The sequence below is a fragment of the Cebus imitator genome, unplaced genomic scaffold (genome assembly GCF_001604975.1).
Source record: "Cebus imitator isolate Cc_AM_T3 unplaced genomic scaffold, Cebus_imitator-1.0 Scaffold206, whole genome shotgun sequence".
Classification (NCBI taxonomy): Eukaryota; Metazoa; Chordata; class Mammalia; order Primates; family Cebidae; genus Cebus; species Cebus imitator.
Genome location: NW_016107521.1, coordinates 2718384 through 2740963, shown reverse-complemented (window position 1 = coordinate 2740963; position 22580 = coordinate 2718384). Strand labels below are relative to the sequence as shown.

Here is a 22580-nt window from a genome sequence, read left to right as displayed (position 1 = left end):
TGATCTCAGCTCACTGCAACCTCCGCCTCCCAGGTTCAAGTGATTCTCGTGCCTCAGCCTCCAGAGTAGCTGGGATTATAGGTGCATGCCACCATGCCCGACTAATTTTTGTATTTTTAGTAGAGACAGGGTTTCACCATGTTGGCCAGGCTGGTCTCAAACTCCTGACCTCAGGTGATCCACCCGACTCGGCCTCCCAAAGTGCTGGCATTACAGGAGTGAGGCACTGTGTCCGGCCAACCATACCCTTTTCACCTGAGAAACTGATTTCTGATTTAAACAAAGGAGTTTGTTTAGGTTGGGCACAATGGTGCCAGGAGGCAGAGGATGCAGTGAGCTGAGATTGCACCACTGCACTCCAGCCTGGGTGACAAAGTGAGAATCTGTCTTTCTCTCTCTCTCTCTCTCTCTCTCTCTCTCTCTCTCACACACACACACACACACACACACACACACACACGGAGCTTGTTTGAAGTGACCTAGTAGTGGTGAAACTAGAATATGAACCCAGGTCCAGACTCCTGTGCCCAGGACTGTTACACAGCCCCAATGCTCGCTGCCCACTGCTCCTTACCTCAATCTGGCAAGAATTTGACTCATTAAAGCTTCTCTTGGTAACAACTAATAAACTTTAAGTTTTCTCTGAAGCCAGTGTTTACATTGGTAAATGCAACCTAGATATAATGACATAAATGATGATAGGAAAATACAAAAACGAAAGCATCAATGATGGTTTCACATTTTCTACTGGGATTCTACTCCTCATTACTGAGTTTTTCTCATCTGTAACACAGAGAGCTATTCCATCTTACATGAGAATGTTTCCATCATGACAAATTAGATTGAAAATGTACTGAGTACAAGAGATACTTAACTCAGCCAGAAGTACTTATTCCCTTTCATTACATAAATTACTACTGAAGCTTTAAATTGTTTCATATTAACTAAGTCCAACATTAGAATAAGTGGCATTTGAGATTCATGCTCATTTTAAAAGCAAATGCTTACTGTGAAGAGGAGACAGCTTCTAAGGGAAATCCATCCACTCAACCCAGGGCCTTCCTCAAGGCCTAAGGTGAGCAGAGCCTGCTACATTTGCTACATCCTTCTGGATGGAACGAGGCTTATACGTGATGACTGTACGTGAGAACACACAGCATGCTAAGGAAATTTCAGGGCCAAGCTACTGTTCAATTACCTTTTTCTTTACAAAATAAAGCAATCTTCATCCAGGGTTTCACTGATTTAAACGATGCCTCTTATTTTTATACTACTAACAAGAAAGATGAATGTTTGTCACAGTAGTTTTAAAAAGCTCTTCACGTTTGATTTAAATGAATAAGCTATATCAGTTAATTCTCAAAACTCTTTGATATGGATAGTATCAATTTAATTTTACAGATAAAAGAGTGGAGACTTGCCCAGGCCAGGTAACCAGGTCCCAGTCACAAGTATGCTCAGAACTTGCCTCTGGAGGAGTATGGGGCCGCCAGCTGCAAGCCCTCCTTTCCCCTTCTCACCACAATCCCCAGTGCACAGCACTGAGAAGGAAAAGCCCAGGACAGGTGGGGAACTCTGCCCAGGTGTGGGATGGCGCAGGCATAATCTACATGGCCGGATGAGAGGGTACACAGAGCAGAGGCTCTGGGGGCTGATAAATCCCTTATAGCTGAAGGCCTGAGTACAAATTATAGTCACTCCTCAGTATCTGTGGGGGATTGGTTCCAGTGTGCCTATGGATACCAACATCTGCAGATGCTCAAGTCTCTGATATAAAATGGTATAATGTTTGCATATAACCAATGCACATACTCCTGTACACTTTAAATTGTCTCTAGATAACTTATAATACCTAATACAATGTAAATGTTAAATAGTTGTGATACTGTATATAACCACTATTATACAACAATTATACAAATATTATACAAGAGCCAATACTGTATTGGCTTTTTAATTTATATTCTTTTATATATATATTTTTCCCAAATATTTTTGATCTGTGGTTGGCTGAATCTGTGCACATGGAAACTGTGGATGCAGAGGGCTGACTGTATTTTACCTCTCAGAGCCTCAGCTTCCCCATCTGCAAGTCTGGATATCTCCTCCTTCACAGACAGTCTGAGGAATGCTCAAACATGAAAACAGGTCAAGTCCTCAGCACAGTGGTTGGCAAGTACTCAAAAGATGTTAAAGTCTCCTCCAAACTTTTCCCTTTCTTGCCATGAACCTATGAATGAAACTACCAGGTGAGATTTTTCATGCAAATATCACCTTTTATTTCATGTTATTTTGAGACAGGGTCTTTCTCTGTCACCCAGGCTGGAGTGTAATGGTGCAATTATGGCTCCCTGCAGCCTCAAACTCCTGGGCGTGGCTTGAGTCATCCTCTCGCCTCAGCCTTCTAAGTAGCTGGGCTATAGCTGCATGTCACCATACCTGGATAATTTTTTTTTTTTTTAATTTTATGTAGAGATGAGGTCTCATGGTGTTGCCCAGGCTGTTTTTTAATAAAGCAAGAATATGATCACTTGGCACTAACAAATGTCACATGGAACATGTCTATTCCTGTGATGACACATATACAAGTCACCATTTATACCTGGATGTAACTATGGCTCAGAATTTTTGCATCAATTGCAGCACTAACAAATGTGAACTACATCTTACTTCTGTCTACATGTGGAGTCCTGCAAAGAAGCAAAATGGCATAACGGTAAACAAGAAACACTCTTTTTTATTCTGTTTAAAAATAAATATCAAAAAAAAAGAGAGAGAGAGAAAGGAACAAAGCATGAAAGATTTTCTATGCCAGGGGAAAAATGAAAAGAAAAAACCAGTTAAAATAGTGCCAACTCAATTGACAGAAATTCCAGTTCTTTGAAATGCAAAGGAAAAAAAAAACCCATTACTTTCCCCTTGCCTGTAAATAAGTAAATCCTATTATTTTGTATAAAAGCTCCATAGTTAAATCAGGAACATCACTGTAGACACAGGCAAATGTGGCCTCTGGATCCCAGAGACCAAGATGCACTTTGATTTGGCACCTGGATACTTTCCTCCGAATGGCAGCTCAGTGCTGTTTTAAGCACTTGTATATTTGCAAAACTAGGCTTCGAGGGACCCATGGCTGAGCCTTCCTAGACAAATGATGGTTAAAGAAGCAGAATTCCAGGAGCTCCCCATGTGCCCATCACACGCCTCTTGAAATTCCACTGGAGGGGAGAAGCAGTTGGGGGCCTGCCAGCTGGCCCCTGGGTCTCACTGCCCCTGCTCCTACTGCCTTGAACCACCACTTAGTATATAAAATAAATTCATACCCTTAAACTGAGGTGTAGAAAGAAAAGCTAATTCATAAAATGTACTTGAAAACAGAGAAGAAAAGACACAATCTAGTAAAAGTGGTGCTTAAAACTTTGAAGAAAGCCATCACTCCCAACACCTCCGTCACAGTTTGGTAGCAAAGGAACCATTTAGAAGCTTGAATTTGGGATACTGACCCATCTGAATTTTATGTTCATGTTTTCAGTGTGCAATTTCCTTAAGAATTACCTTGATCTTTGCAAATATCAATTTACTTTATTAACGTGGTTAAGTGGTTTCCAAGCATTTTATATGGAAGGACTGTGTTTTTCTAGTGGCCCAGAAGGAGAATGCCTGACCATGTCCCTCCTCTATTTACACCCTTCAATGGCTCTCCATTGCCCTATAAAGTTCAGACTCTTTACTGCAGCTTCCAAAGCCGTGGATGGGCTGGCCCCGGCCTGCCTACCTCAGCTCATGCTCCTATCAGAGGCTGAACTACTCATACCTCCTGGAAAGCCCCCTTTGCCTAGACCTAAGTCTTTGCAGATGCTGCTATTTCTTGGTTTACCTAATTCTTATATTTATCTGCTAGGTTTCAGTGTGGGCATTCTCTTCCCTGAGAAGCATTATTCTCAAGGCTAGTGTCAGCGTCTCTCCTCCCAGAGCTTACAGCATCCCAAATTCACGACAATTGCATTATATTTTTCTGCATCTGGTCTAGACAAAACCCTGTGAAGGTGGAGATTATATCACATTCACCATTTTTATACAGAGTTCCTAGTATAAACACAGTGCCTGGGTTCACAGAAGGCTCTCAGAACTCTGTTGTGGAAAGGAATGTATACTGTGTCCCTACCAAATGCCAGACACTGGGATATGCTGTCCATATACAGGACTCCGCTCTCAGAGAGGGAGGAAGTAAGATACAGAAAGGCGAAGTATCATGGCTGGAGTTAGCACAGCAGGGAAGTGGTCAAGTAGGGGTGTGGAAGTACATTTGTCAAATTCTACAGAAGTGTCACTCCCAAGCCTGGTACATGCCTCTGCATTGCAGACCAGGAGAAAATGAGGCAGGCACAAACCAACTGTGTTGAAACTGTCTTTTCCTAGGATATAAGGATGATGATCCTGGGAACCCAAGAGCTCCTAAAACACAGTTTCAAAGCCATCAGCTTAACAATGGAAATGGCTTGAAGGCCACCGAAGAAGTAAAACCAGCAAGGATTGCTGACCTTTGTTGAGCTCTTTATGTGCAGGTACTATGCTGGGCAGCTGATAGGCATTATCTCCCTGGATCCTCCAATGATCCCATAAGGGACACACAGCCATTATCCTCAGTTTACAGGTGAAAAAACAGAGACTCAAAGGTCACTTACCTTACCCATGATCACGTGAGCAGGAAGTAGGGGTGCCACATTCTGTCTACTTCACTGCCCCTGTGCATGGGTGGAGCTTCATTTATAAGCCACCCTAGCCTCTGTCTGGAAATGTCACTGATGTCACCTTTCCCTTCTCATTCCTGACCATCCGACCACGGAGAATGATAGAAATTACCTTCTGGATACATCCCTCATGTCACTCTGAGGTCTGTACACAAAGCATTGTTTGTGAGGTTTGGGGAGGAAGGTCTTTAATTATCAAACAGGAGAAGCACCATCAACCAGACATGACCTGGCACCTGCTACCAGAGATGGCACAGAAGAGGGGCTGCATAAATGTCTCTTGAGCTAAATTGAGATCGCTTGAATGAAAGGACAGTCACTGTGGAATCTGGCCGTGTTTTGGGATTTCCTAGCTGCCAGCTAACACGATCATTCTCTCCAAGAAGAAACTAGGTCTATGCCAATACCCTTGGCTATTCTGCTAACATGCCACTAGCCTCAGATTGCTTACATGAGAGGGAGACTATAAACAGGCAGAAGGAGAGAGAAGAATGGTGATCAGGTATACACTTGTCACTTTGGGAGGAAGGTGGACTCTGTAAGGTGACTAGGTTACCTTATGGCATCCTGCAAGAGCGTGAACCAGAATTAGGTCTTTCCCCAAAATAACCTTTTTAAAAATAAGAATGCAAGTTTGTAATTTATATTTCTTTTTGTGCAACAAATTTGAGTGTCATAAAAATGGTTAAAAAGTCTTCCTATGGTAGCTTTTTCTAAACTTTTATGAACATCTGCCACATTCATTTGAAGTTTAAAAAATTCTGGCACATATGCAAAGGCATAATAAGGTGCCTATAGCTTTCAAGAAAAAAATAACAAGACAGTCAAAAATAAGCCTTTTGCTGAATTGCCAGTAAGAAAACTAGTGTAGCAAGAAGAGATAGACCTTCCTGAGTACCTTCCTTAAAGAGCTTTCCTTTGGCCCCAGGTCTGAGCTGGAGGTTCCTGCAGGAAACTGAAAGCGAAGCATCCCTTACACCTGAAGGGTACAACTGAACTAGATAAACCCAATCAGAAAGCACAACTAGGGCACTGGGAATCTCAGCTGAAATTCAAGAGAGAAGGTCAGGAGACTGAATTCTAAAATTTGGTAGTTCACGGCTGCCCTACACACCCAGGAAACACTTCTTTGTTCAGAAAGTGTCTTGGCTGGTTTCAAGAGTGGGGAAACTCCCATTTTTGTTTTTATTTTTGTGTTGACTACACAGGAGTTCAGCACAGCAAAATCCTCCCCTGTCAATCAATGGGGCTAAGATCTATCTTGGCCAGTGCTTCCTGAGCCTTCTCCCTTAACGCCCTTCAAAGGCTCAGCAGAAGAGACCTGCACCCATTCATGTAAGTGCAAAACTCTGTCTCAAGTTTCAGCTGCAAAATGTATGCATATTTTACACTGCATGTTTTACTACAAAAGGCCTTATTTAAAATTACTTACAATTATATAAAAAGTAAAAAATTTACTTCCCGCACCTATAAGTAAAATTATGGCATTGGGTTGCCTGAAAACAGTGATGCCTATTAGTGGGCTTCTAAACGTGCTCCAGATCACAGCTTTCCAAGCATTCACTCAGCACTTCTTTTCAGAAAGCATGTGCTCAGAGAATACCACCTGTGTGGCATCCAGCTAGGTGCAGAGGACGCCACAGTGAATGAATGATGCACAGTCCTTGTTCCCAAAGAACTCATGCTCCTGGGGATGATGGAGAGGGACAAGGAAGCAAACAGCTATTATTCAGAGCAAGAGACACTATAAGTGAGAGGAGACAACAAAACAGGAGGGCTTCTTGGAATGGTGGAGAAGGGCAGGGCTGATGCATGCAGAGGGGTGGGAATGTGGATATGTTTAGAGATTAGCAAGAGCATGGGCTAACATGGGACAGTGATCGAGCAGAAGGCTTGACAGCAGTGGAAAGACTGCGCAGAACCCAGGGACGTGTAGGGGAGGCTGGAAGGCTCCTTCCCAAGCGTTATGTGGCCCATGGTTATCCAGTGACCAGCTGGAGGGCAACCCATGCAACATTATGACTATGCACTGAGCTTTCTATTCTTCATACCTCCAGGACCTAGCAAAATGCTTGGAACATAAGAGGCCCTCACGTTGTTTATCAAATGAATAAGGCTTTTGCAAGAATCCAAGAAAGCAAAGTGTCAATGAAGGCAGTAAGGAAAGAACAGGGAGAGAGACATTTCAGAGCTTTGTATTTAGAGAGAACAAGGAAGAATAGCATTCAGCCATGTCACCCATGATCAGTGTGTCCCTCTTTGTTGTTGTTGAAGGCACTGGTACCATTCACAGGGACCAGGAACACAGGAAGGGGAGTAGAGTGGCTTAGAGACAGATAGATAGAGAGAGAGAGAGAGAGAGAGAGAGAGAGAGAGTGTGTGTGTGTGTGTAATAAATTGTTTGGGGGAGACATCTGCAGTACATCCAGGTGAAATCCAATTGGCACTTCAAACTTTGGACCTGAAGTTCAGAGAGAGGCAGACCAGCGCTGCAATCCCAGCTGAGTCATTGACACTGACCAGGTAGCAGAAGCAAAAGGCCTTAAAGAAGGTGACTAGAGGGCATGTAGTAAAGAAAAGAAAGACACAACTAGAAACTTGGAGAATGCTGAGGCGTTGGGACATAAAAAGGAGTCTGAAAAAGCCTGTGCTGGAGCAGTCTGGAAGGCAGGAGGAGAGGCAGGCGGGAGGGAACTGTGGACTCTGATAGACCAAATAGTCGTTATATTAGTGTTTCAAACTCTACAGCAATTGGCACTAACAGTTCATTGGAAAGCATTCACTTTGAATTTCAATTTTTCATACGGAAGCTTTGAATAGACCCCCCCCAAACTTGACAAACAAAGGTAAAACACAGAAGAAATCTCTTCAATCTGATCTAAATACATCATCCCAGATAGTCCATAAACTGTGTACTGTATGTGCTTAGGGCTGGGTGATGACAAGGAGGAACTGTTAACAGAATGTAGGAGCCACATGGCCGGCCTGTCAAATTAGAAATTTGAGCAGATTTCTGTGGTCTATTTTGATCAAGATTCTCAATGTCAAACAAACAGGTTTTTCGATAACCAACTTCTTTCATTTTCGTAAGCACAATAGCACAGTGTGCAACAGTTAGTGAAGCAGGTGGTCCTCGTCGACGTGAAATGAAGGGAACAGAAGAAGAGAAGTAGCACTTCCTTCAAGACATGCAAAGCACCACCGCAGACGGACATGGCTGTAGATTTTCCCTCTGAGAGCTTATCTCCTGTGCAACACAGGCAAGCCCCCTCCCCATGCCTCATTTTGCTCTAGCACAAATTAAAGCTCTCTCCTGAGGAGGAAAGGGCTTAGGGGTACTTGTCTGCAAACTAATGACACTTACAAAAGCACAGAAAAGTCCTTTAAAGAAGTGCTATCTAATTGGTACAGCCATACAGAAAGCAATCTGGCATCCGATGGATAGCTTTGACCAAGCATTTCTACTTTAGGGGTTCTACGCTAAGGAAATGAGGCAAAATGCAGATAAAGCCTTATGCATAAAGATGTTCACTGAAATGCTATTTATAATAGTGAAAAATTATAAACAACCTCAGCGTCCAACAGTAGGAAAATGGTTAAGTTGTGGTATATCCAAATAGTGGGAATGATAGGTAGTAAATTAAAAATTATTACTGAGAGTAGAAAAAAACATGTAGAAATTCCCAAGCCATGGAAATTAAAATTAAAGTCATAAAATTATAAAGCATATCAATTTTGCATATTTATACAAAACAAATATTTAGGGAATAAAGACTAGTAAGATGCTAACAATGGTTCAATCTGGAATAATGGTATCACGGATAATTTTAATTTCCTTCCTCATGATTCTATATACATTTTATATCACATTTACTGCCGTGAAGAATGCAATATTGCTATAGTGATTAGAATAAACATTTTGAAATGCAAATCATTTTCCTTCCCTCATTCAAACCCTTAAAGAACCCTTTCCTCCTGCCTCCTTGACTCTTACTCCCTCAACCCATGAAAATCCACAGTCTCTGGGCAAAGTGGGAAAACCCTGGACACAGAGCCCAGTAAAAAGTGTCCAAGCTAAATGCCCAGCTCTGTGCACCTGAGAGGTGCTGCGTCAGCATGCCCCCATGTGCAGAGCTGTGATTCCTGAGACTGGTCTCTCCACCGCCACACAATGAAACAAAGCCCCAGGTAGAGCCAACTGGGGAGGAAAGAAGCCAACTTACCTCCATTAAACTTAAATGGATTCCTATGAGGTAGGGCATGGGAGCACTGTGAAGAGAAACAGAGACACACAGCTGCTTTAATGTCTGTTGCTTCTGACAGAAAATTACAGATGGTTCACTATTTGGAGAAAAACTGTTTTAATAAACGTACGCATAGTTACATTTCCTTTCACAACAAAAATCCTAATATGACATTTTGTTCCCAAGCCTAGAAACTTCAGAAGAATTTCGAAACGTGGGCAGCATTGGAGACAGCATGGGTAGCAGGAAGAGCACCAACCTTGGGATTAGCCCCCAAAGAGCAGCTCTGCAACCGCACAGCCTCAGTTGCCTTATCTTTAAAATGGAATCCTGGATTTGAGCCAGCATGTTGTTATTAGAATCAAAGAAAATATATGTTAAGTGATCAGCAGAGTTCTAATACAAATGGGAACGATTATTGCCATGATTACAACAGAAAATGCAGTTAAGGTTGAATGAAGGGCATAATGTTTCAAAGAAGAGTATTTTCTATTTGCTGCTTCCGCTGTCATCAAGATGTGATCTAACTGTCCATTCTGATTGGACAAAGTACTTGGAAAGCTGCCAGCAAGCATCTCCTCCCAGTTGTACACATGCCATCCCATGACACTATAATTCAGAAAGCCTCTGCCAACTGCTTCATTCACAGAGCCACGGGTTCCCTAAGTCAGTGACTGAGCAAAAGCATAATAACTCAACTCCAGTGGGTTTAAAACCTGGGCATTTTGGATACACTGGTCCTGTCTTGGTTTTAGGGGTGAGAGAGAGAGAGAGAGAGAGAGAAAGTGTGTGTGTGTGTGTATACATGTTATCATTAATGTTACCTACCAATAAAAAATGTGCTAGACGTTATATGAGGAACTTTAAATTCTTCCACCACGCAAGGTAGATACAATACCCATTTTACAGAGAAGGGACTAGGCCTAAAGAGGTTACATCACTTACCAAATACTACAGAACAAAGTCAGTGGTAGACCTGGGATCTGACTCCGAAGTATACATTCCTTCTCTTGTGCCACACTGACTTAGTGATATGAAATCCCCAAGCTCACTTCCCATGTAATGTTTTCCTTTGGGTTAGGGGAGGGAGGTCAAAGAATAGCAAGGAAGGGTGTGACTGGCAACTTTTCCATCTGTCTCTCCAGTAGGGGATATATCCTATGAAATGTGCAGATGGTATTTTGTGAACCTAGAGAAAAGATATCTGACTCAGACTGGGGTGACCAGACACTTTTCTTCTGGGGAAGCTGGTAGAGTAGAGGCAGTTGGACAAGGAAGACTCTTTGGGGACAAGGCTGGAGTGGTGGGTAATGAGATAGGAGAGATTTGCTTTCAACTGTATACTAAGGAGTTCAGGCTTTATCCTGAAAGCAATGGATAGGCAAGGAAGGTTTCTAAACATCACATGTACATTTTTAAATTGCTCAAACATTTAAAAATAAGAAAGGGCACAATTCCTTCATTACCATTCAACAAATAAAATTCGGGCAAAAATCCTTCCTTCCCCCAGAATATAAAATGTCCTGCTTACCACAGATCTCAGCAGTAATATAATATCTCTTGGGAACATGTAAAACAGACTTGAATATTAGCAGCTCAGTTTGCTAACTATTCTAGAAGATTTTTGTATTTGATAATAGCTTAAGAAAGAACTATACACACAACTGCAGTGAAAGTGGAGTTGTCTTTTCTTTCTTCCTCTTCTTTTCTCCTTTTTTTTTTTTTTTTTTAAAAGGTATCTGCTGTGCGCAGTCAGCTTCTCTTCGCTTCTAGGGGCAAGGAAATGCCCTGTGATTTTTTTCCCCCTTAAACTGTAAACCATTAGTTTAGCTGCCAGCTACACAAATGCTCAAACTTCCCAGTGTGCCTGGCTCTGCTGTCCAAGCTTTTTCCAGTGTACACTGAAATGAATGTGTTTCTAATTAAGTAGCTTCAGGAACATGACAGCTTCAATGTCAAAAATACAAAGTCTGAACCCTGGCAGGAAGTCTTAAGACTGCAAATGTCTCATCTAGTGGAACCTTGCCTAATGTAATGAAAGGAAGCAGGAAGAGTACAAATTCCAGAAAAACGGCCACTTATTAATGTGACCAGAAGCACAGCCTAACACATAGAAGGGAGAAAGCTCAAATCCATAATATTTAAGTAAATCTTATCACCTCTCCCATCTCCTACATTTAATCATGCAATTGACCAATGATCATGAGTTTTAGCCAGAACTGTAGAACTGAAATTCCAACAAATGAGTTAATATACAGAAAAAGACATTCAAATGGCTGAAAATAAGTATATATAGCAAAAGCCCTCTGTATAACTTAATCACAGGATCTTACGTATGTAGATTTTAATGCCATGCCCTTTTGTCCTACAATAAAAACCAATGATACCCTGAAAGGAAAAAGGGGCCTCACAGAAGAGACTGAAGATGTAAGAAAGTGCAAAATGGAACTCATTCTTCAAGTATCTTTAGATAGGAATTTTTTAAAGCCCAATAATTTTCCAAAGAGTAATTATGGCCTATTGTAGAAATGTAGTTTTCTTAGCCAAGTATTGTTAGAACTGCAACAGCTCTGTATTTAGAAAATATTTAAAACACATTTATTCTAAAATCATAGCAGTTCCATGTTTTGTATGAATGCAAATTTGGACAAATACCTTTTACACTGTCATCATTTACTTAGAAAGCCTCAGATACTCCCCTGAATCTACTGCATGTTTGCTCTGCAAATACATAATTATGAATTCAAAGTGGTGAGAGGGAAGAAGATGAAATCCAGAATTTCCTGAACATCTCAATGTGGTACTTGTGCAATTGGGTAATTCTAGGATGCTCTCAAATCAATTCCTATTCTCGATATACCTCAATAAATGATTGTAGCTATTCACTCAGTTTCTTGGAAACCTCTTCTTTGTCTTTTTATTTTTAAAATAAATATCTGGGGAGAAAAACACCTACCCATGATTATGTTATCCTAACACAATTACTTTTTCTTTTGGATTCCTTTCTAATACTACTGGCTCAAATAAACAGCTTTCTATCTTTGAAATTATAAAGTGCATACATTGTATTATTTTCTCATTGGCTACATGAACATTTCCCAGATTGTTCCATAATCTTTGTGATTATTAAAGACTATAACATTCCACCAAGTATGGATGTACTGTAATTTATCAAATGCGATCCCTCGAGTAGACATTAAGCTGCTTCCAACTTTTCACTATTAAAGTTACACTGTGATAAAAATGAACACCTTCAAGTGCACAAATTCCTAGACACTGAATTACTAAAAATTAAAGGACAGGACTGTTTCTTATCTTTTGTTATATCCTAGCAAACGTTTCCCAAAAAGGCAGTACCTAGCCTAGTGGAATCTTTCAGGATTGTTGTAGAGATTAGAGACAACCTCTGAGGTACCCGGTACAGGAGCAGCACATGGTAGGGTTCTCTCTGAGCTCCTGGCATGGCTGGCACCATTGGACCCATTCTCCTATTACCCAAAGAATGGTTTCTTGTTCCAGACCTGGTTCTGTAGGATACCCACTCTAGAATATCTGCCAAACTGCTAGCAAGAATGGTCAAGATGCCAGGATGAATGGGAGGTGCTTACATGCACATGTCATCTCTACACATGGAATTCTGACTCCCAAGAAGACTCTTGTCACCTGGATACTCTACTTAGTTCAGGAGGGTTGCTTTTTACTTTCTTCAGGGAGGGTGCCTTTCCTTTCTAATGTACCATCAAGAATGGAAAAACTATCAAGGAAACAATGGTTCATGACTTTCTGATCACTTGGACAAATTTTTAAAAATGTTTTATCACTCTTGGGCATATATTAAAAATAAAGCACAGCAAAATAAATTGGGTAAGCTATTTCCAAAAAAACTTCTTCATATTCAGAATCCAACTCATCTGAATCCTTTTCTAACTCAGAGGCATAAACGTCCATGTTTTTCCAAGGGTACCTCAGTTACAAAACAAAACAAAAATCCATCTACTAGAAGTGATCTTCCTGTTTAGGTCCAAGAAAGAACTTATTTGTTGCTGTTCTAGAAAATATAAATGGGAATATCTGCTTCACTAACAGCAAATGTATATACTCTGCTTCTCTGCTCTGGCGCCTTTCAGCATTCACAGTGACTTTACATTTCAATGCTGAATCATAGTGCAATTTTGAAGACATTTAAACGGCAATTAAACAACATGTGCAGACCCAACAATGCACATAATTAAATTAAAGCAGTGATAATATTAAGAGTTACAACCAAATTTACGCACAGGCAGGTCATGACAACCCTGTCACAACTGCTGTATGGCAGACAGTGATTGTACCTCTTGGTATAGCAGAATGGGGTAGATCTGTATGAAGCTTTTGTTCTCTGGGAATTATTGCACTATCTGATTTCATCAGTTACATATAGGAGAGTAAAAGTGACTCTTCCTTCTCCCCTGAAAAGGAAAAAGGTTCTGTTGCTGGTGTTGAGACAGACACAATAGAATAATCTTTAACTGGAATATATCTTTAGTCTGAATCCTCTTAAGAGGAAAAGGAACTTTTATTGAGGTGCTATAATTCAGTCACTTTTATGCATTATGCACATAATTCTCAAGGGAACTCTGCAAGGTGGTGCTATCATCTGCATTTTCAGGTTAGGAAACAGGCTCAGGAAGATAAAAGTAATTTGCCAGGATCACACAGCTAGGCAGTGGTCAAGCCATACTTCAGATGCAGCGCTGCTAAACAGAGAGCTCAAGCTCTGTGCAAGATGTCACACAGCACATACTCAGTACTTAAGCTGAAAAGAAAAGAGCACTAGGGTACCAAAAGGACTATTCACCAGTCCTCCTGGTTCCAGGCCTGTGAGGCCAAGTGCTATTCTGACAGGTAAGTCCTACAGCATGAGATCATTCCCAGCAAGGAAAAAGCAAGAATATGGAAACTGCAGACTTATTACCGATCTAGTAGTCCTTGTTCATTATTATGACACTTTCACAATTTGTTTAATTCTTTTCCCCCAGATAACCAGAGCCCTCTTAAATCATGTTCCCCTGAAGTGAGCAGCTACTAACTAGAAATGAGTCCAGTGAAATAAAGAATACTGGCTGCTCAAAAAAAAATACAGCTTCCCAAGATGAAGGGGGAGGAGACAGGAAAATAAGGGAGAGGTAGGAGGGCCCTCCACCCCCAGGTGGGCAACGCCTCTGCCATCATGAAGGAACATAGCTTAGGACAGCGCAGGGATTCGGAAAGATCACTGCTTTTCTGTTTTTCACAAAAACACATAGGTATCCACATCACAATCTATATATCACAGTGCCACCTTACCTCTCAGAGGCCTAACACCTTCTTAACCAAATACCCTGAATCAGGCAAAAGAGATCCTACAGGCAGAAAGAAAAAATCTGAAGGAGGTCTTACGTGAACTTTGCTTTCTTTCTTTTGTTTTTTTGTAAAAGACACAAATGTATAAACACAGATTGTCTTGTGGCTTTAAATTCTGCTAGAAATAATGAGCCTGGCTTTGTTAGAGAGGTTAAAGGAGAAAAGAATGCGAAAAAGAACAAGAACACACACCAGAGAACATATCTTGTTGGAGAAGGCGAATGATCATAGTTTTGGACTTAGGAGCGACAAGATAAATGCTCTTCAGGCTAATGGAACGGCCAGTGTTGGACAGGAATCCAGTAAGAGCAGCCATCACTGACTGCAAATTTGCCAAGAGCCAGCACTAGGCTAAGGCTCGACAAGCATTTTCTCATTAGATTCTCACCACAGTAGCATAAGGCAGGTATTATCAGAACTACCATTTCACAGATGGAAAAACTAAGATTGGAGAAGCTAAATAATTCCTCTGATGTCACACAGCTAGTAATTGGCAGAACTAGGACTAGAACCCAGGCCCATGATGTGGAGATAAAATGAGCTTCTTAGTTCCTGGAGACCAGCATTCCCACAGCCTGCAGAGGAAGGTGGTTAGTTGGTTTTCTCTAACCTGCTCCCCTAGCCTGGAGCTGTGACAAGACCTAAGACCTTCCACATTCTGTCTAGCTCCTCCTCCGCTGCTACCTTTTCCATCACAGGAAGCTTCTGGTCCCAAAAGTGCCTCTGAGCTCCCAGTCACATGGTGGTCCCACAGGCCTCAGCTTCACTTTTCCTTCAAGTCCTGCTGAAGTCACGCTGCCCGCCTCTCAGATGGCCTGCCCAGTGGTGGCTAACACCCTCTTGGGAGGGGCTTCTGTCTGGGTTACCCACTTGCCATAAAGCACGTGCTGATTTGAAGGGTGATTCTACATTGTCAGTCACAGAAGCAGAGAATACTGTTTCCCAGAGCCTCCTGTGGTGCCATGTGCAGAGCAGGAAAGATAAAGACAGTCAAGCTGCTACTTACTGAGCACACACTACATCCCAAGGGCTGCACTGGAGGCTCTAGTCACCTTATCTCATTTAATCCTCAAATAATTGAATTTATATCACCCATTTTATAGATTTTTTTTTTTTTTTTTTTAAGACAGACAGAGCCTTGCTCTGTCGCCCAGGCTGGAATGCAGTGGTGTGATCTCAGCCCACTGCAACCTCCACCTCCTGGGTTCAAGCAATATTCCCGCCTCTACTTCCTGAGTGGCTGCAATTACAGGTGTGTGCCACCATGCCTGGCTAATATTTGTATTTTCAGTAGAGATGGGGTTTCACCATGTTGCCCAGACTGGTCTTGAACTCCTGGCCTTGGGTGATCCACCTGCCTCAGCCTTCCAAAGTGCTGGGATTATGGGCGTGAGCCACTGTGCCTGGCCATTTTACAGACTTAAAAAGGCATTCTCAAAACTTGCCCATAGTCACCCTGTTAATGGTGATTCCAGCCCAGATTCTCCTACTTCCAAGTCTCTTACACTACTCTTACTTGCTAGTAACTTCTCTTAACCATTATGCTACACTTGACAAAAAACGGTTATTTGATAATTATAGTTTAAAAAGTAAAACAGCTAGTGGGTTCATAGCCAGAATAAAACTATATTTGCCTTACTAGCTGGAATTGACTGATACTCTTTTCTGTTCTAAACAGGATTTAAGGCAATTATATGAATATTTTCAACATAGCAACAAAAGTATGAGAAGAAATAGGAGCCAAGGGGGAAAGAAAAGGAAGGTGTGGCAAGGTTAGTGTTTCCATTTCATGCTGGGACACCTGCTGGGATGGTCACAGGTTTGGGTCTGAACATTCTGCCACCAACCCAAAGAGGGAAACAAGGTTGTGAGGTGTACTGTGGTGTCCACAGGAGAAAAATAAACCAGCCACTCAGGAGCTTGAATTTTCAAAAGGCTCCTGGGGAGGGAAAAGTATTTTCCACAGACCAGTCAGTCAGTCAGTCAGTCAACAGGTATCACTAATATCAGGCACCAACCTGGGCTGGGGCAAGAGGAGAGCAAAATAGATCTGGTCCCCACGTGAAGCTCACAGTTAACAGTAGATCAAATAAGGACATTATTGTACATGCGCAGACCACTACAAGGAGATGCACAGGGTGTCATCAGGTACACAATGCAAGGGCCTGAGATGACCTCATCTCATCTCTGCAGCAATCTTGAAAGGTGGGTCTCCATAATTCACAGAGGAATCCATGGCTCAAAGAGGTTAAGTGACTAGACAAAGGTCACGGCTGCTGAGAAGTAGAAAGTATGGCTGGCTGGGGAAGAAGAAAGTATGGGGTGACTGCCATGAGGTAGGCAAGTTTTCTTTTTTTTTTTTCCCCCCAGGGGAAAAAGTATTTACTGTCTTTCCTGGTATCCAACCGAGCCCTCCCTGATTGATGAGCAGAGAGGAGGAGGATCCATGAGGAGACCAGGAACAATTTTGGGTTAGGAGAAAAGAGAGATGCCCTAGTTTCCATTTGTGGTTTCGGCAGCGAGAGCACGGGGCCCCGCCACAGCAGAGGTGAGCTCAGTGTGCACCAATGTCCAGTGGGCACTGAGGATGGTTTGCTAATGCAAGACACATGTATCACTGGACCTGATCAGTGACTGGGAGAGGGAGGACAATGTCCTTCTGAGTGTGGCTCTGTGGCTTCCTGGGGTAACCTACATGGATAGGGGCAGCGGAGATGCATTCTAGAGCCCCAAGCCACTGGATCCAACAGAAATGAACACGAGAGTTACAAAGATAACGCCTGGACAAAAATCTGGAGAGGTCAACATCAAAGCCTGGGGTAGCCGCCCTTTTGTGCCTCCGCGGCCTACCGGAAGGCGACAGACTTGGAAAACATCAGGAAGGGCTCCACAGCTAAGACCACGGAGGCAGGAGAAGTTAATCACAGAGAAAAGGTCAGGAGACAGGGCTCTCTGCTGCCACGGAGAATTCAATGAGAACCATAACAGCTAAAGTCAGCTGCGGAAAGGAAGTCTCAAGTTGTGAGCCACCAGCAGCCCATGAGAGCCAGTGGAAACACAGGAATGAATAAGGTACAAAACAAATAAGGGAAAGAAAGAGGTTTATGAAGAAATAAATGAAGAGAAAGTAACAGGAAAAAATGTATTAAAAAATAGTGCAACTGGTAATAACAGGAGAAGACTTTCTCTTGCTGTTTTTCCAGGACTCATCCCACATGCCAAAATGCACAGCATCCAATTCCCTTTTCAGCCTCGCCTTTCCATCCATCATGGTTTAAGGGCAAGATGAGCCCACACTTGTTGAGAGATCGCACAGGGCCTATCACTGTGCTGGTGCTGCACATACTGTCCCTGGTGCCAGCACCTGAAAGAGGCAGGCACACTATCTCCAGAAGCCCTGCCATGAGGTCACCTGACATACTGCTAAAGCTTCCTGTAACTCTGATGTTACTCAGTCTGTGGCCCCTGTCTTACAGGTGATCTATGGCTCCCAGGAACATATCTAGAGTATTGTTGCTACAGAGCCCCCTATACTGTGCCCCAGAACTTAGAACTTCCAGAGTTTTCTAAGTGTTGGGTTCAAGTCAGGCTCCAAATCGGGGGGGGGGGGACGGGGAGTGAGGAATGTGTCACTCACATACAGAATGTGTCGTGAGAAATGGAAAACCAGGCCAATGCTCAGGCACATAAGCAGGAGTCAGGGCCAGCCACGTTGCATGGAGGCCAGCTGAAACTCGGGCAGGGGAGGCAGGCTGTTGCCCCTTCCAACACCAGGCAGCAGGAGGGGGCTGGGGAAGGTGGGAGCACAGGGCAGGTCCAGATGCTCAGAGGCAGATACAGCAGTCAGGAGGTGGTTAGGCTGTGGTCCAGACAGCTCCCCAAAGCGTGGGTGGCTGAGCCAACAAGCACCATTCCCCCAATCCGGGAAGAGTCACTCCTGTGTTAAAGGGACACCTTCCTTTCTTTAACCCTGCAAGTCTTAGTAATGCTGGGAGTGACACTGCTGAGGCCAGATGAGAACTGTCGCGCTGCACTCCTGGCACTGGTGCCTTCTGGGGGACAGGGCTAAAGGTCGAATGGCAACCATCTACACAGACTACCCGCTTTTTACAGACCTTTTGCTTTTTGCTATATGTACTGTGAAAGGTTAAAAAAGTTTTTATTTTATTTTATTATTATTTATTTTGAGACGGAGTCTCCCTGTCACCCAGGCTGGAGTGCAGTGGGGTGTGATCTCGGCTCACTGCAACCTCCGCCTCTTGGGTTCAAGTGATTCTCCTGCTTCAGCCTCCGAAGTAGCTGGGATTATAGGTGCACACCACCATGCTCGACTAATTTTTGTATTTTTAGTAGGGAGGGGATCTCAGTATGTTGGCCAGGCTGGTCTCGAACTCTTAATCTCAAGTGATCCACCTGACTCAGCCTCCCAAAGTGCTGGGATTACAGGCACGAACCACTACACTCAGCCTAAAAAAGTTCTTTAGATAGTGAATTAGATAGTTGGAATATACAACAAACGACTGATCTGTATACATTTATTTATTTATTTTCGAGACAGGGTCTCTCTTGTCGACCAGGTTGGAGTGCAATGGCATGATCACAGTTCACTGCAGCCTTGACTTCCCAGGTTCAGGTGATTTTCCCACGTCAGCCTCACAAGGAGCTGGAACTAACAGGCACATACCATCACACCTAGCTAATTTTTGTATTTATTTATTTTAAAGAGACATGGTTTTGCCATGTTACCCAGGACTGGTCTTGAACTCCTGGGCTCAAGCAATCTGCCCAGGAGTGCTGGGATTATAGGTGTGAGCCACCGCAGTTCTGGCCAGAACTGTATACTTTTAAAAGGGTGAGTTTTGTGGTAATGTGAACTATATTTCAATTTTTAAAAATCTAGCAGAGAACTTGAAAAGACAGTTTCCCTATAGAGTTTATAGTACTGATAGATATAGATTCCCACAGAATCTGTAACACAGATAATACAAAGGGCCTAGTCTCTTCTCTACCTCATTTCCCACTTGGAAAATAGTTTACATCAAAAATGTCCAGTCTGGGTATGGTAGCCAACATTCTGAGGCCAAGGCAGGCAGATCATTTGAGGTCAGGAGTTTGAGACCAGTCTGATCAACACAGTGACACCCCTTCTCTACTAAAAATACAAAACATTAGCTGGGTGTGGTGGTGCACGTCTGTAATATCAGCTACTTGGAGGGCTGAGGCAGGAGAATTGTCTGAACCCAGGAGGCAGAGGTTGCAGTGAGCTGAGATCACACTGCTGCACTCCAGCCTGGGGGACACAGCAAGACTCCATCTCAAAAAAAAAAAAAAAAAAAAATTGTCCAAAGCTTCCCCACAAGGCTCTTGACACATTTGGTCGTGGGTGCTGCTCAAGGAAATGAAGGTGCATCTCAATACAGGGCTCTTATCTGTTATCACCTAACATTTTTCCAGTTGCCTACTTGGTGCCAGGCTCTTCATGTAGAGCAATGCTTTTAGCTATCTCCCTGGCAATGGCTTCACAAATGAAGATACTGAGGCTTAAGCACTTTGAGTGAATCACATCTTTAGTAGGACCAGAGCCTAGGATTTGGACCCCAAGACTATGACTTCCAAACCTGAACTGTTTTATCTCACTCGGCCTCTCTGTTCAAGCCTCAGGGTCAAGTTTGGTCAAATCTCAGTTGAGGAATTACCTAACTAGCAATCTATGATTTCTGACCATTAAACCAACACAAATTTGTGTGTGCGTGCGCGTGTGTGTGTGCATGCATTTCCTAACCATCGGTCCCACCACAGGGCCCAACCTCCCTTCCTCTTCTGTCTGAAACTAAATTCCTGGTCCTGAGCCCCTCCAGATCCTCCCAGATGAGCTGTCACAGCGGCACCATTCCACTCTTGGCACATTGCTGCTTCTTAGCTTAAAAAAAAAAAAATCTCTGATCTCTCAATCTTAACGGGATGTTTGAGTTCTTTGGTGAAGCAGTGTTTCCCCAGATCCAGAACTACCTATGAGCACCTATCTTCCTATACCCACTGCCAGGAACAGAGTAAGTACATAAGTGCTTGCTGCAAAATGGCAATGACACACAGCTTTTGCTTACTTATTGGAACCTAATCTTTAAGAAAGCCCAGAGTCTGGCATATATAAGAGAATATTGGCCACAACTGTCTATCTAATCCTCTATCTAATCCACTTCCATCCTGTCTGTTAAGTCTATGTATTTAGATGATGGAAAAAAATTCAGTTGAAATTCTTTTTTTCCAAAACAGGGTCTTGCTCTATTACCCAGGCTGGTGTGCAGTGACATGGCTCACTGCAACCACCACCTCCCAGGTTCAAGCAATTCTCCTGCCTCAGTCTCCCGAGAAGCTGGGATTACAGACATGTACCACCATGCCTAGCTAATTTTTTCTACTTTTAGTAGAGATGGGGTTTCGCTATGCTGCCCAAGCTGGTCTTGAACTCCTGGCCTCAAGTGATCCACCCCTCAGCCTCCCAAAGTCCTGGGATTACAGGTGTGAGCCACCATGCCTGGTCTCAGGTGAAATTCTTAGCACCCACAGATACGTTAATATATATTGACTATCAGCTATGAATAACATATAGTATTTACTATTTATGGAGCACCTACTTTGTGTCAGTAGTAATCATTATTCACTTCCAACTGAAAACGTTGGCTCAGTGACCTCAAATCTAGTAAATGGGGAAGGCAGGTGAGGGCTAGGCTTCCTTGTTTCTGCTGCACCACACTTCCATTTGATATTCATCTCTGCCATCAAGAATATCAACAACTCCACTTAATCTAGCATTGACCTATTTCCTATGCAAAACTTCGTGGCATTGATGAAGGTAGTGATTGGAATGGGTGCAGATCTGATTAACCGGATGCCACTTCAGGGCTGTGCCCAGACTGCCGCTCCATCACCTATATGGACTGTGCACCTTTTGCTGAAAATCCCACATGGAATATGTGATGTAGCACGAGGGGGTTGATTCAGAACCCTACATACAGCACACAAAGGGACTGAAACTAGCATCTCTCAGAGAGAATCTGGGCATCTCCATTCTGAGAGGAAGAACGGCTTCCAGAGTCATCTGGAAATGCCAAGAAATACAAGGCATTTTGCGAAGTCAAATGCAAAATCCAAACCTTCACTGTATATATCCTATTTGACTTCTCGGTTCAATCATGCCCTCAAAAAGCATCAGGAGCTAGCTACTAACTTTGTTTTTGACCTGACTTCTTTTGGGGAAAAGCATGAACTTGTCTTGATCTGCTTTGAAAATATTTTATCACAAATGTGTGTTAATAAGTGCCTAGAATAAACCAAATATACAATTCAAGTTGGGAATTGATTTGCGGTCCCTATTTAAGACTACTTCTGAAGGAGGAAGGGGGAAAAGAAATTTACATGGGAAATACCATATGGCTTCTACTGGGACCTTTTATTAGCAAAATTTAATTAGCATAGCGCCTGGTACATAATAAGTGCTCTATAAATATTTGCTGAATAAATGAATAATTAATGAATGACAACATACGTCTACAATTAGCAAGTCATCAAGAAGAATGAGGAATTTTTTCACAAAATCTTGGTGATGGGTACAATTTATTCTCTAACACTTTGTGGAGGATATTAGTAAGGAGAGCTTTAATATCAGATGGTCATGGATTTGAAGTGCAGGCTCTCCTATTTCTTGGCTGTGTGAGAGTAGGTAAGTCACTAAACCTCTCTGAGCGTCAATTTCCTAATATATACAATGGAGCTAATAATATTTACCTTGCAGCTTGATTTTGAAGATCTGCAATAATGTTTATCAAGAGCTTGTCACATACACAGTACTCAATGGATGGTGACTATTATGAAAGGGAATGCTGATTCTCATTAGCAATTTAATCCTTTTGTCCCAGAAATAGGAAAGCTTTCCTGTCACTGGCCAAGGTCAAGGCCACCATCAGCTAAGGTAGGAAACATTCTCGTTTTCACTTTCAAAGTCAAGGGAATGGCACAGATCTAAAGTAGAGAGGAACCAGCAGCACATGTTTTTAAATATTCATAAGGGCTGGAAATGTCTTACTCCTTTCGTTTTCTCTGCCATCTGCTTTTGTTTCTTTTCTTTTCATTCTTATGCCACAGCTGCAAATGAAAACAACCATACAATAACTCAAGTTAAATTAAAAAGACAAAAAAAACAAAAAAA

The 22580-nt window shown here is 42.5% G+C and overlaps 1 protein-coding gene across 5 annotated transcripts in view; it reads right to left on the bottom strand.

Annotated features, from left to right (window-relative positions):
• Positions 1 to 22580, bottom strand: part of DENND1A (DENN domain containing 1A) — a 545115-nt gene that overhangs the window by 210757 nt on the left and 311778 nt on the right. For all 5 annotated transcript variants that reach the window (XM_037745641.1, XM_017548402.2, XM_017548407.2 and 2 more), the window contains one exon: positions 8972 to 9017. In XM_037745641.1, coding sequence (XP_037601569.1) covers positions 8972 to 9017 — 46 coding nt within the window. The remainder of the gene's footprint in view (positions 1 to 8971; positions 9018 to 22580) is intronic.